General features: G+C 42.0%; 1 protein-coding gene across 4 annotated transcripts in view; it reads left to right on the top strand.

The window, feature by feature from the left end:
- Positions 1 to 13858, top strand: part of dvl1a (dishevelled segment polarity protein 1a) — a 37984-nt gene that overhangs the window by 3618 nt on the left and 20508 nt on the right. For all 4 annotated transcript variants that reach the window (XR_004931552.1, XM_036140534.1, XM_012875545.3 and 1 more), the window contains exons 2-3: positions 7383 to 7452; positions 12664 to 12785. Coding sequence is in view for 3 of the 4 variants with exons in the window: in XM_036140534.1 (XP_035996427.1) it covers positions 7383 to 7452; positions 12664 to 12785 (192 nt within the window). In the remaining variant the exon portion in view is untranslated. The remainder of the gene's footprint in view (positions 1 to 7382; positions 7453 to 12663; positions 12786 to 13858) is intronic.

Raw genomic sequence — 13858 nt, 5'->3', positions numbered from 1 at the left:
AGTTTCCTTTCAACCTTATAGATATTGGATGCTATAAAAAAATTCTTCTTTATTGTCCTCACCTTGTGGCTTTATGTGCCTAAAAAACAAACAATAGCAGTTTAAAATCTATTCTAAAATGCACAGGAAGCCAACGTAAAGAGGAAGGAACAGGGCTGACGTGATCGCGTTTGGAGGGGTCTGTCAGAAGACTGGAAGCTGTGTTTTGGACCAGCTGTGGGCGATTTAGGGATGACGGACAGAATCTGAAATAAAGAACATTGCAATAATCAGTTCTGGGGCTGATTAAGGCCTTCTTCATGTCGGGACAATTCCAAAAAATTTTTAAACATTGCCTAGAAGCAGAAAATAATCAAAGAGTCACTTTGTTAATGGATTTACAAACCTTCACCATATACTAATCCTACGTTCCTAACAGAGAAGTTCTTAAAAGTCATTTGTGGGCCCGGGTCCCATTAATACTTAGTTCTGTGCTCATGAGCATGATGAGGAAAATCATTCGACTCATTTCCACTGCATTCTGACCCTGCGAGGGAAACTGGCTCTTCCTGGTCGGTGGACTGCTTTGTCCCCGGCTCTGGCTTCCTGCCTGTCTTGCGCTGCCGGGCCGCGCTTCTTGCTGGGCCTCAGGTGATCGACAAGCAGATTATGGAAACAAACAAAGCGTATTTGCTCACACCACATGGAGACATGACTCCATTTTCCTGAGCACCTTGCTATGAATGCCAGACGTTCTTCCACGATTGTGCAGTGAGCGGCGTATTTCCACGCTGGGCTGATCAAAAAGGCCTTCTCAACGTTCACAACAGCCTTTGAGTTAAGGGTGAATATTCAGGCACTCTGGGAGCCTTATGGTACTGGCACAGTATGGAAGTAAAAGCAGTCAAAGGCAAAGAGAAAAGCGGCTCTTTGTGGTAGCCATACTGGCTGTGCTGCATCCAGCCAGACAGTATGGCTGCCGGAGAATTAGCAACCACAGAACAAGACTGCAGAGCAGAGAGGGAAAACATCAAATCCCTTGCAGTTATATTCAGTGTTTGAAATGTAAATGAGCAGTCAGTGCTCGGTCCTCTGTAGTAGACCCCCTGTTGTGCAGAGGGGGGGGAGCCATTTTCTTAAAGGGTTTCTGGGCTACATTTGTGCTGGCCATATCAGCTCTTAAAGCGGCGGCCACACAAATTTGATAAACGCTTTGCACCCTGAGCGTATGAGCTCACCACGGCGAACATTTCAGGTCCCCTTCGTGGAATCACGCGGAATACATTTCACCATGAGCTGTGGCATTTGCAGCCACACCTCAGAAAACAGCAACATAAACAATACGTCATTTTTTTTTAACAGATCTTATACTTAATGTTTTTTATTTATTTATTTTTTTTTAGTTACCATCCTCAGCTATTCAGTATTCATAAAACAAAAGCAAATCACGCTGGGTTTCTTTTTTTTCTTTTTTTTCCTGGCAACTTTAAGGTGGCGTTACAGGGCTTTGCTGCCGCCGCCGCCGCCGGTGAGTGGGTTCGGGACCTCACTATAATTCAAGTCACAGAGACTCTCTGGTACCGAGGAAGCAGCCAAGCTGAAGGTCTGAAAGAACCAGGCTTGTTTGTGACTCTGAAAACAGAGGGGCTGGCAAAGGGGAATCGTTCTTTTGCCGAGATCGTGATGCCTCTGCAGTTCAAAGAGAGGAGATTCTGGAGCTTCTTGCACAGATGCACAGCGTACGTACTTTTGTTACCCGATGGCTGTGACAAATTTGGAGGCTGTGCTTCAGTTTGCTGTCATAAAGCATAAACAGCAACATTTCCACTGTGATAATCATTGTATTCATGAATAAGCGACAAGAGGGGAGGACTAAGAGGTCAAAACGGGGGGCGTGGGGGTCTTCTCACTTCATCCAATTCCTGTCTGGCAACTGTCAAATAAAAGGCACTAGTCGAAAAAAATAAAAACAAAGTATCCAAAAGCATCACATTTAAGAATTTGGTGCTGTTAACAATGTTGTTATATAATTAATGACCAGAGATGCAGCAATTAGGCTTTTCCTGGCCAATACCAATTACCGTTTTTTCTTTAACGTCTGACCTCCCAGTGGCGATTTTCGGTAATTGCGAGTGTGGGGGGGGGGGGGGGGGGGGGGGGTATCGTTTGATGGAGGTGGTAGCTGTTTTCACGTACCAATCGTAAATGGTATTCCTCCTGCATTTTTATCAGATCTGCTTTTCCATTATGACCAAGCGCTTCAGTTTAGTTTCATCAAAGCAGGCCTCCAGCTTCCTTTACTGAAGAAGGTGTTTTTATGATATGCATAGTAAGAACAATGACTCCCACCACAAGACGTCACTGAAGACCTGAGGACAGGAGAGACCATTCATGTATTTAAAAGGAAACTTAACATTAATCTTTTCTGTTTGGCTTCTTGCTGAGGTGCGGTGATAAGGAGGAGATTATTTCTAATTTAACCTTATGTTAAAATAGTCATATATTTGGTTTTGTTTTTGCCTTTTTAGTCTTTCAGTCAATGATTTTTGAATAATTTATCCATCAATTGTGTTTATTTGGTTTTGTTTATTTGAATAAGTAAATTTACACCAGATATTTGAATTCAACGTGTTTACTGATCCACCAGTTGAGGGCAAGTCGTCAGATTCTGATCTTTTTCTGCGTCTCTATTGATGCAGATAAAACCCAAAATTATTCACACCCTTGACAGATTCAGGTTTGATATGGTTTTCTTTTACCACAAAGTTTGTTCCTAATGGGAAATGACACAAGCGTCTCTAAAGGACATTAAACCATGTAAAACAGCAATTCCTTTTGGAAATGTTCATTTTTTATTTCAAATTTCTTGAAATGGCATGTTTACCATCATCCTGATGTTTAGCTCCCTTCACAGATTCTCTGTCACATTCAGACTACGACTCTGGCCTGAATGCTACCAGACCTTTTGAAGAAAGACAACTTAAAATTTAGAAAAAAAAAAAATCTACTTTAGGAAACACCATCTTGTTTCTATTTTTAGATTTTAAAAAGAAAAATATATTTCCTGATGAAGGATTTTGGTATTTGTGAAAAATGATGTAACATAAAACGCACAGTACTGTAGTTTCCATCTTAATGGCAAGAAAGATAGCTTGTAAAAAATATCGCTGATACTTTTAGTACCTTCTTGTGGAAATCCATTGCAAACAGCTAAAACAGCGTTCGTTATTATATCTATATTTAAAAACATGAGTTGGTTCTTTATCATTTTTTGTCAAAGTTGTTAAGAGCCATTAAGAACTCGCAGGTTGCAGACCCTAGATCTGTTGAGACTGTGGGTCAAACCTGTCTGTAATCCCTTTACCTACGAGTGTTCAGCTTTCCTGTTTATGCTCTCCTGAGCTTCAACCCACCTCGGACCGCCGGCGCCCGCAGTGTGCCGACTTCTACCTCCTTCTGCTTTTTGGTCCAGTCTCAAAGTTACCCACCCTGTTCTCCTTTGAAAAAGCCCAAACAAACACGCCTAATCTCCTCCAGCTAGACAAATATCCGCAGCAGAATATTCCGCGATTGTCGGGGGTTCATCCTGTGTCATTAACCTGCAGAATCTGCGTGAGCTGCTGTCCTCTGTAAGAAGTCAGAGGAGTGGCGGCGCTCCGCACCAAACCACATGCCTCTCCACGCCTGGTTCGTTTGGGTTTGTGCGTTCGCAAAACATTTTTAGTGTGTCAGCATGTCAGAGGTTCAACAGGGCGACGCAAACCGGTCCTGATATCAGATGGAGGCTGTTAAAGATGTAATCTACCGTCTAGTGAGCGGTTATAGCACAGACTGTTTGAGCGGAGCAAGTCAATCCTGACGAGCAGTAGGAAGGAGCGTGGCCGCTATGTTATTTATACAGACCACTCCCACTTCCTCACAAGTCACCTTACAGCTGGGGAGAAGAGGATGCAAACACTTCCTACCTAACAAGCAGCTGGCCCAGGACGGTCGGGCCCTCGTCTCCCTCCCTTTTCCTCCCTGAGGTGGAACATGCCACAGCAGCAGAGTCTCCGCTCGGCACTTCCAGCCACAAGGCCGTGTTATCGCTGCCCACCACTCCCCGCTATACAGCTCCCAGAGCAGCGCACACACACAGAAAAAAAAACATCTAACTTGGCTAATCATTTCGGTTAGCAGGGAAGTTCTGGCAAACATGAAGTGCTGGAGAAGAGAGAGAAAAAAAAACGAAAACCCTTGTAAAGTCGCTCCCAAAGACACCCCTGCGTAAAATCTTCTTAGGATTTCCTGCTGCTCTCGAGTCGTGCCTCTCCCTTTTCATAAATCCCGTTCAAAGCCCAGGAGCTAATGTGAGATCTCCACGGAGTTTCAGAAACACTCTGTCGTAACAAATCCCCAGAAATAAAACATACTAACGACACGCAGGCCGGCGTTAGAAAGGGAGCTGGGACGCCGCTGTGAGCCACTTCAGGTCCGGCCCCCTCTGCTCGCGCCACACTTGATCCGTGTGACACAGACCCAAGCAGGTGTGGTGACGGCTCGCCGCTGAACGGCGTCCCAGCGGGTCAAAGGCTAACTGTCAGGTATTTCTGTCGGAAATTTACTGCCCAACACGCTGCAGGAGCCTCTCACTCTGGACGACTCTATTAATACACAGTGCTGCTCCCTGACACGCTGTCGCCGCGGCTCTGACTCATCCGTCTACACATCCAATCATTCATCTAATCCTCCATCCCTGATTGAGTAATTATGCAGCAGAAATGTGCAATCATGACTTGGGTCTGCGGGGTGCTTATTTATGGGGGCCTTTCCTCCCGTTTCAGCGAGACCTAAATTACACTTCTACACCCAAATACTGTAAAAAAAATATTTTTTTTTCGCAGTCTTTGACATTAATTTATAGTATACTTTTCCAGTTTTAGCTAGGATTTTAGTTAGGATCCTTAAAAATATATCTATTTGCTAAGGATGATGAGGGAGATGGCTTGTTTAGAGGATTTCTTTAATTTTATTCAAATCAGAAAGGTGTGTCAATTTCCTTTAGTATTTGGCAGAATTGCTTTTTAAACTGCATGACTGATTTAGGGGTCCGTACAAAAAAAAGTTAAAAAACAAAACAACTGGACTTTTTTTCCCCCAAAGTTTGAAGACATTTCACTTCCCATTCAGAAAGCTCTCTGCGAAATTAATTTGCATGTTATCTAAGCCATAGCAACAGCCTTTTTGGCAATAATATAAAGCTTGGAACTCCACACTACTCCAGACGTTTTAATTGAGAAAGCTTTCTGGATGGGAAGGGAAACGTCTTCAAACTTCGACGGGAAAAAAATTCCAGTTGTTTTATTTTTTAACTTTTTTTTTTTAAATGATCATGACCTAGATGACTGAGAATCTTCACCAGCACTTACATGTCCGTCCACTAGAGCCTAACTGTAGTTTGGTCCATTCTGTCAGAACTCGTGTAACCGGGTTCTGATGGGTATTTTAAAAGCTGCTCTTATATATTCTAGTCATTTATCTCCTAAACAGAAATTAGAAACAGTAGGTTACAAAATCTAGAAATTGGAAATCAGCCACAAAACTGATCGGTGCAACTCAAAAGAAAAATGTTTAATGTGTTGTTTGCTTATATTGTTCTTCAACAAGCTTCATTCCCTTCAAAAGGGAAGTTATACACATGTTAAATGCAATTAAATGCAACTCTTTGTGTCTATTATAGGGTAATTAGGGTGTAATTAGGTTACCTAATAGCATTAAATGACAATAACCAGAAGTCTGGGATGCACAAACAAAGTCCCCCTCTCTGTTTTTCTTGTAAAGAACAAACGTGCATTTGTACCATGGATTCATGATATTTGGACAATTTCTATCCAAGCGGCTATAATTGAGGAGCAATGGTTGGAATAATGACATTTTATGTTGGTTCTTCCTATTCACTGTGTACATTAAAACCCAAGAACCCTTAACATTTTAGCCTATTAATGCATTAACCAACAGCATGTACTTTTACACTTTTTTTTATTTAGTAAAAATCACATAAAGGTTAAATGTGTTCACTTTAATGAATAAAATTGAATAATCCGATCCAGTCCGATACCGATACCTGTGCTGACAAGTTGGCTGATACCGATCAGATACTACTGTTGAATGAATGAATGAATGAATGAACCGTATATCTTGCCTTGTGAGTGGAAATGCTTCAGGCTTAACGTAAACATTGTTAAAAAGATCTGCATGTTCTTTAGCGTGGTGCTTTGGGAGGTGCTTATTTAAGTTCGTAACGTTGAATTTACCAAATTTATCACCACCCCTCATAATTTTCACGTTGCAGATACTGCATGTTGCAGTCGGACTTGTTGGCAAAAAAAAAAAAAAAGCAGATTAGGCTCCATGTGGCGCTTGCTCCATGTTGCTCTGTGTTTGCTCATCCATAGCTGCTGTGTGTCCTCAGCGTGATGACGTAACCGACGTTGCAAACACAATTGAGGTGACTAGATTGCTGTGACTATTGCTGTGTATGATATTAATAAATTAAAAAAATGGCTGGATCGGAATGCTGGATCGGCGTCATTCATCCGATATCCGATCCAGGTATTGGATCAGTACACATTTCTATTTCCTATCACCTTGATGCTGTTTATTTTGTGAAGCTTACCCATCGGTCCTGCAGCAAAACATAACCCCCCCCCCCAAAAAAAAAAATATGACTATACTCATTATGATCAAATGCTTTAATTTCAGTTTAGGTTTCTGGAACAACCCGGGAAATATGTTTCCCCTGCTGGAACATCAGCACCATTAGCATAAAATAAGAAGATGCCTTCCATGAAAGAGCCTCAGCTCGATAATGTAGACTTGCAGGCTCAACTGAAAAGTGCAGTTACCCACAGGGACAAGCCAAACGCCTTCCGCAGAATGGTTCAATAGGCTAATTTACCAAGGATTGAGTTGTTAAGACACAGTGATTTGGAGAATGAAGGATGTCTAAGTCTAAGTATGGGCTGATTAAGCTGGACCTCATTATGCCAGCTGTAAAGCACGATGGCGGCAGCATCATCCTGTGGTGTTGTTTCGCTGCCAGGTGCCTGGTTCTTGGAGAAAATGTGATGCTCTAACAGGACAATGCTTCTAAAACCTGTACTGGAATGGAAAGGCCTTGTTGTGCTTGGTGTAACTGAGCGAACAACCCTGATGTCCAAGTGTTACCGATACACACTTAAAGTGGGATCTGAGCTGCCCTGTTTTATAAGGCTTTCAGAGCTATGCTGAAACATTTGACTTTTTAAGTGCGGATGTCCAGGTCCACCCAGGTCATCTCATGATATCTGGTGGAAGGTTTGGTCTCTGCATCCTCCTGCCTCCCGGTCCGTTAGCCTGACGTTACGTGTCTTCCCTCTCCCCAGGGTGGTCAAAGAAGAGATTTCAGATGACAACGCCAAGCTGCCATGCTTCAACGGGCGGGTAGTGTCCTGGGTAAGTGAGACGGATGGAGCCGCCTCGCTGCTGCACCCTCCCTTTCTGTTCGCTGTGAAGCCTCAGCTGTATGTGCAAATGTAGCTCGTTCGGGTTTTGAAATGTAGCACCTCCTCAGAGATTCCTAAAAATTTGATCTCGTCGTTCAGCCGTGGAGTGAAGATGTAAGTGCTGCCATTGGATATTAAAATCCTCCTCTTTTACATTTAATACTGTTACTCTAATCTTATCAGCTAATGCTCTATTGAATTAAGTACCCTTGTAGTGTTTTGCGGGGATGGACTGGAAATGTGGCCGAAAACCAGAGCTCCCCTTTGGGAGTAAAAAAAAAAAAAACAGGTTTGTTGTATCGGTGAGAGGAGGATTTAAATCTTCCATTGCTGTTTTGTCCCACTGGACAGAGGACTAACGTTAAAGCGCTACCTTTTAATATCGATCTAAAACTAAACTCAAGGATATATAATTTAGTCTGACAGGTCCCTTGTTCAATCAGCTTCATGGATCTTTTGTGTTACTGCTCAGTTTTATTTTATTATGCTACTTTCCTTCATTGATCTCTGCGAGGAAGTCATTATTCTGCTAGCCTGCCTCCATAGGGAGGTCAGAGGTCAGAATTAACCACACTGTGTTGGCTGTGCACTCGTTAGGGACTGCCACACTCAATAACAGTTAATTAGCGTAGACGGTCATTGGCAGCAGGACCTAAGGTATCAACGCTGCCCTGAATCTCTGCATCTTAACGGCAGACTTTATTCATTCATTTGACTTCATTTATGACAGGAGATAATGCTAGATTTTAAACAACACAATTGCTCCCTCTTGCCAGAGGCTGATCTGCAGATCAATCCATGATTGGGCATCAAAAGCTGTGAAGATACACCAAGATCAAACAACTTTTCAGAAACTAAAACATACAAATAAATATACAAATAAAAATCTGAGCATTCAAAAAAATACACGTGAATAAGATCCCTTGGTTCGCATGAAAGCAGCTTGGTTTATTAAAAAAATATATATTAAATCAATGATGATATGACCTAATTTCATATATTTAACTCTAAGAAAATATCAAATATGTTTGTACTGCTTATAAACGAACTCTACCTTCGTTGTCTACAAAAATGTAGGATAGATAGCCATTAAATTTAGCAGTTTTCAGTTTCTTATTGAGCTGAATATAAAACTTATTACATAATTATGAGCAGATATTAGCTAGATCCTTAGCTGGCTTATGTTTCGGATAGTTTTCCTCTCCACTGTCACTATATGCTTAAGACTTAATGCTTTAAGTCAATGGCTCAATGCATTCTGTTGGGTTACCTTAGGTCAGGGGTGTCCAAAGTGTGGTCCGGGGGCCATTTGCGGTCCCCTAATTATTTTGGCATCCCTCAATGAAGAATGGCCTAAATTTGGTTTTGCCAGCTGAGATGGTTGATGCAGATGCACATTAAAGAAACCTGTGAAGTTTTCACTGATATAAGGTCTTTCAAAAAAAAAAAAAAGAGACACACATTGAAATCTTCTTTAAAAGGAAAATGTAAGGTGCAACACAAATTTGTATCATTTATCAGCCATATTTTTGGTTTAAATTTAAGTATATAGTAAATATGATGACACACACACACACAATATATATATATATATATATATATATATATATATATATATATATATATATATATATATATATATATAGAAAAAAGACGATCAACCCCCAAAAAATAGGAACTCATTTGCTGGGCGAACTCCTGTTTCAAGTGTAAGATGATTTACAGATTCTTTTTATACAGAAGTCAGACTAATTTGCTTGTTTCATTAAAATATTGTGTGTTTACTTTATTGTTAAAAAAGTAAAAATAAAAAACTCGGCCACAACTCCCCTAACAATGACACCTTTAAAAATTGGATGCAAGACACTGCTCTAGGTTGCACACCGTGACAATAATAAGCAGCCAAAATAGTCTTTCTGGTGAGCAAGAGAAACCCGTTGGAGCCATCTTTCAGCTACCGACCAGCAGTGTGTAGCAACAGGTGGGCGAGGGGCAGCGATTCACTACTTTATACAGCCAGAGACAGAGCCCAGTCACTTTTGCTTGACTCTTATTGAAGGTACTTTGCACTGTGGAAACAGAAAGGCACCTTTTAAAACCTACGATATACCTTCGTACTGGTAGCTGGCCCATGTTGTGTCAACGTGTTCCAAAGCTTTCTCAGAATTTTATTGATCAACATTTGAAAACCAGAGCTTAAAGGAAAATACAGGTTTCAGCGTTTATTAACATTTATGTCACACTATCATCTGAGGTGTCTGATGGATTGTGTTTCACAACTGTAGGCTGTAACAGTTGTTTAACCATCTGTGTTATGTTGTTTAACAGTTGACTCCTGGTCTAACAGATATTGATAACACTTAGTAATAATTTCTCACATGTCCATCTTCATCCTCTGTGTCTAACTACATGAAAAAGGCCATATGTTTCTAATAACAGTCATATGAAATATGATGTCTGAGAGAACAACCTTGGATAAGGGATATATTTATAACAGGAGTTATCATAATGTTATCCGAATTTTGATAAGCATTGATATTGAAAAGTGAGTTTAAATTATCTCAGTGAAATTTATTACTGCTTCAAATATTGTATTTCCCTGTACTGCCAAATACAATGAATAAATGGTAAATGGCTTGTACTTGTACAGCGCTTTATCAAGTCCGACAACCCCAAAGCAGTTTACACTACAGTCAGCCATTCACACCCTGACGGTGGTGAACTATGTTTGTAGCCACAGCTGCCCTGGGGCAGACTGACAGAAGCGAGGCTGCCACACATCGGCGCCATCGGGTTCTCTGTCTACCGGCAGCAGGCAATGCAGGTGAAGTGCCTTGCCCAAGGGCACAACAACTGAGATAGTCGGAGCTGGGGATCAAACCGCCTACCTGTCAGTTACAGGATAACCTCCCAAATGCCTGCGCCACCATCGCCCCTAAGTGTATCTTTTTCCATTTCACATTCGATACAAATTTCAGAAATAGCTCTGTCTTAGTTATTCAGTTTTATGGAGTTATTAAATAGATTTACACCAATCAGTTGTACTGCAGTAACTTCAAGCGAGAACTAGTAGATATTGATTGTGCCTTTATACATGTCCTCTTCCATTCCTCCTCTGAAATGTCCTCCTGTAAGTCCTCGCTCCATGCCTCCAACCCCTACACAGATGCCTCTGCACATCCATCAGCCAGGCATTTATATATTCTAGACATTAAGCGCTCTCCCAGACTGTTCATGGTCATTAGTTTTTCCAAGTTGTAGGGATGCATAATGTAATAATTTTTGCCTCAAGGTATGCACGTTTGTTCTTATAACTCAGCTGGACATCTTAACATGCTTCTGAATGTTTAAATGTGAATCTAACTTTAGAGCAGGATATTTAGATTTTGAGACCTGGTTTAAAAAATTACTAATTTACAATGATTTTCATCAATCAGAGATTGGGCCCTTCAAAAAAAGAATATTGACCCTTTTATTTATTTTTTATTGAATTTACATGAAACATGGCTTTTCAAACCATGCTGAAGTAGACCCTAAACATAAAGTCAGTTATATTAAGGGTGGTGCTGCTAAATCATTACCATCTACATACAAAGCATCAGCTCCTAAACTGGTCCTCCAAACAGGCAAATCATTATATGCAACCTGAAAAGAAGGAAGCCCAGAAGCCAACTTTGTGGTGCACCTACATTATAGCCGTATTCAGTAAATTAGAATATTCTTCCCGATGAGGCTTTTCAGATTAAAAGGACCTTTTGAAAATATCAACCTTTTAGCAGATATTAACAATAGCTTTCATTTTTCCCACATTTTTTTATTGGTCTATTAAAATCTTCAATGCTGGTTGTAGCATATGGCCGTTCACACCGAGTCTGGTTCTGCTGGAGGTTCCTTCCTGTTAAAGGGGAGTTTTCCTCTCCACTGTCGCTACATGCATGCTCAGTATGAGGGATTGCTGCAAAAGTCAAGGACAATGCAGACGACTGTCCACTGTTGCTACATCATCATCCATGCAATCTGCTAGACTTCCTTAGATAGAAAATGTTAAACTGATTTGTCTCTAATTTTATAGAATGGACTTTGTAAAGGGACTTGAGTTGGCATGTTGTGCGTTGGCGCTATGCAAAGGAAATAAATTGGATTGAAATGTTGTGTTTTTATTAGCTGTAACATAAATAGAGGCTTGGAAATAACAGCATGTGCATAATTAATCTATATAATGTGTTTCACTCAGTCTGTTGAGCTACAAAAATAGATTAACTTTATAAGAATGGATTTAAGGTTTACAAGATGCAGTTTAACTTACCCTAAACCTATAATAGAAAATATATTTTTGATCATTTGTGAATAAGACTATTGTGGTATTTAATATGCCTATAATATGCTGCTTATCTCTGATTAAGTGATGACTTTATAAGCAGCCTCCACAGGATGATTAGGAGGAACGCTAAATTGTGAAGGATCTTTTTTTTTTTACTGGATTTCCTTCAACCCGTTTCATGCTAATCAGTATACAGAGGTCTGGAGCTTTTCTCATGTGTGCGTCTGACTCACAGGAAGTGTTTATATCTGCCAGATTGCCGGTCCATCACAGAAGATCATTAGGAGAATTAATGTTTTTCATGCATCCACTTGGTTCAGCTGCCTTCAGCTTCAAAGAAGTGCACAATTTCACATGTTGCAAACTGTGCTTCAGTCAAACAGAGCATCTTTGTGTTGTTCTGCTGGTGTTCTAGGGGAGACGTCACACTGAAGCAGAAATGACTGAGACCAGACAGCACACAGCAGAAACTAAGGGTGTTGCAAATTTCATGAACATTAGCATTCTTTAATGGAGGCAGAACAATTCTCCACTCTTCTTGTGGGAATCCGCTTTTACCAAAATGACCCGTTACATTAGAAAAATCATAGTCCCTACAATTGCTAATGTGGCATGGTGTTGGCTGTAACCTTCACTAGATGAAAGGATGGCTCACTGAGCTTCATAAAAGCTGCGTGTATTCAAAACTATACTTTTAAAGCATGTTCCTGTATTTGCTTCTAACCACGAAGTAGGGGGGGTGCTATGTTGGATGTTACCTCAGTGAGTGAACCTCTGCAAATCAAAATTAACTCTAATAATTTCCTTTTCTTTTTTGTTTTTACCCCCGCTCCTCCTCAGCTGGTCCTGGCAGAGAGTGCACACTCTGATGGAGGGTCTCAGTGCACGGAGAGCCATCCGGAGCTTCCCCCTCCCCTCGAGAGAACAGGGGGCATCGGAGACTCGCGACCCCCCTCCTTCCAGTAAGTAGGCTGTTTGCTGCATGTCGTCTGTGCGGGGTTTCACGCAGGCGGGTTGGCAGATGTTTTTTTTTTGTTTTGTTTTTTTTCCCTAGCATGCAGTCACATGTGCTGCCCGAGCTGTTTCCGCTGCAGCCGGCCCATACGAGCTAATTAAAAGTCATCATCGTCATCGACTCGTATGGGGAGTGTAGGTTGCGTCTCGCGCCGAGGTGTGATTATATACCATGAAGAAGCGGTCCTGGAGCTCGAGCGTTAGAGCGGGCACGGGTGTGAGAATTTCTCCCACTTGTTTGGCTGCTCCGTCCCACCCACGCGCCCATGAAGCGGGGAGTTAGTCCACCCATCTATGTAAACATGATGCGCTCGCCATCAGTGCCGCTGATGCTTGAAATAGCCTCTGCAGCGCAAACGTCTTCAGGCGAATACTTTGCTCTGAGTGAGGCCCTTTGTGTTCAGTCACCCGGAGCATTCATCCGAACACGGCTAATAAAGACACACAGGCCCCCCCCCAAAAACACATCGGCGCTTCAAAGGTCAGAAACGGAGAGGTTCTTCTTCGCGGCCCGACTGTGCTCACCTCAGCCCAGACTTTAACTTAAAACCTGGCTGATTATAAAGTATCACACCAGCCGCCAAGGAGAAGTCCCTTGCTAAATTTAGCTGAGGGGGGGAGGCAGTAGAGGCGAGGGGTTGTTGCCATTACGACGCCGCAGCAATAAGACTGAGGCTCTATATTGAGAACATGCAATCTGCCATGTCTCAGTCTGTCTCTTTATCCACTCTTTGACATCTCAGCTCGCTTTTGCCCTCTACGGACCGCCGGCCACAGCCTGGCTGTCAGCCTTCCTGATGATTTTATTGTTACCAGCCAGCTTTCACCGCTGCCCCCTTGTGGCGTTGACGGCAGCAGCATGCTGACCCCCCCACACCCCCCCCTCCCCATGCAATGCCTTATTTCCCTCCACCACCCCCTTCCTCCTGCGTTCTCCGTATCTCTTTCTCTCTTCGAGGCGTAAGGCAGACCCTTTCTCTCCCAGAAGCAAAGTGGCGTGTTACCTATGTCGAAGCTGCTC

Source organism: Fundulus heteroclitus, chromosome 1, assembly GCF_011125445.2.
Source record: "Fundulus heteroclitus isolate FHET01 chromosome 1, MU-UCD_Fhet_4.1, whole genome shotgun sequence".
NCBI classification, from domain to species: domain Eukaryota; kingdom Metazoa; phylum Chordata; class Actinopteri; order Cyprinodontiformes; family Fundulidae; genus Fundulus; species Fundulus heteroclitus.
This window is presented reverse-complemented; position numbering and strand designations above follow the sequence as displayed.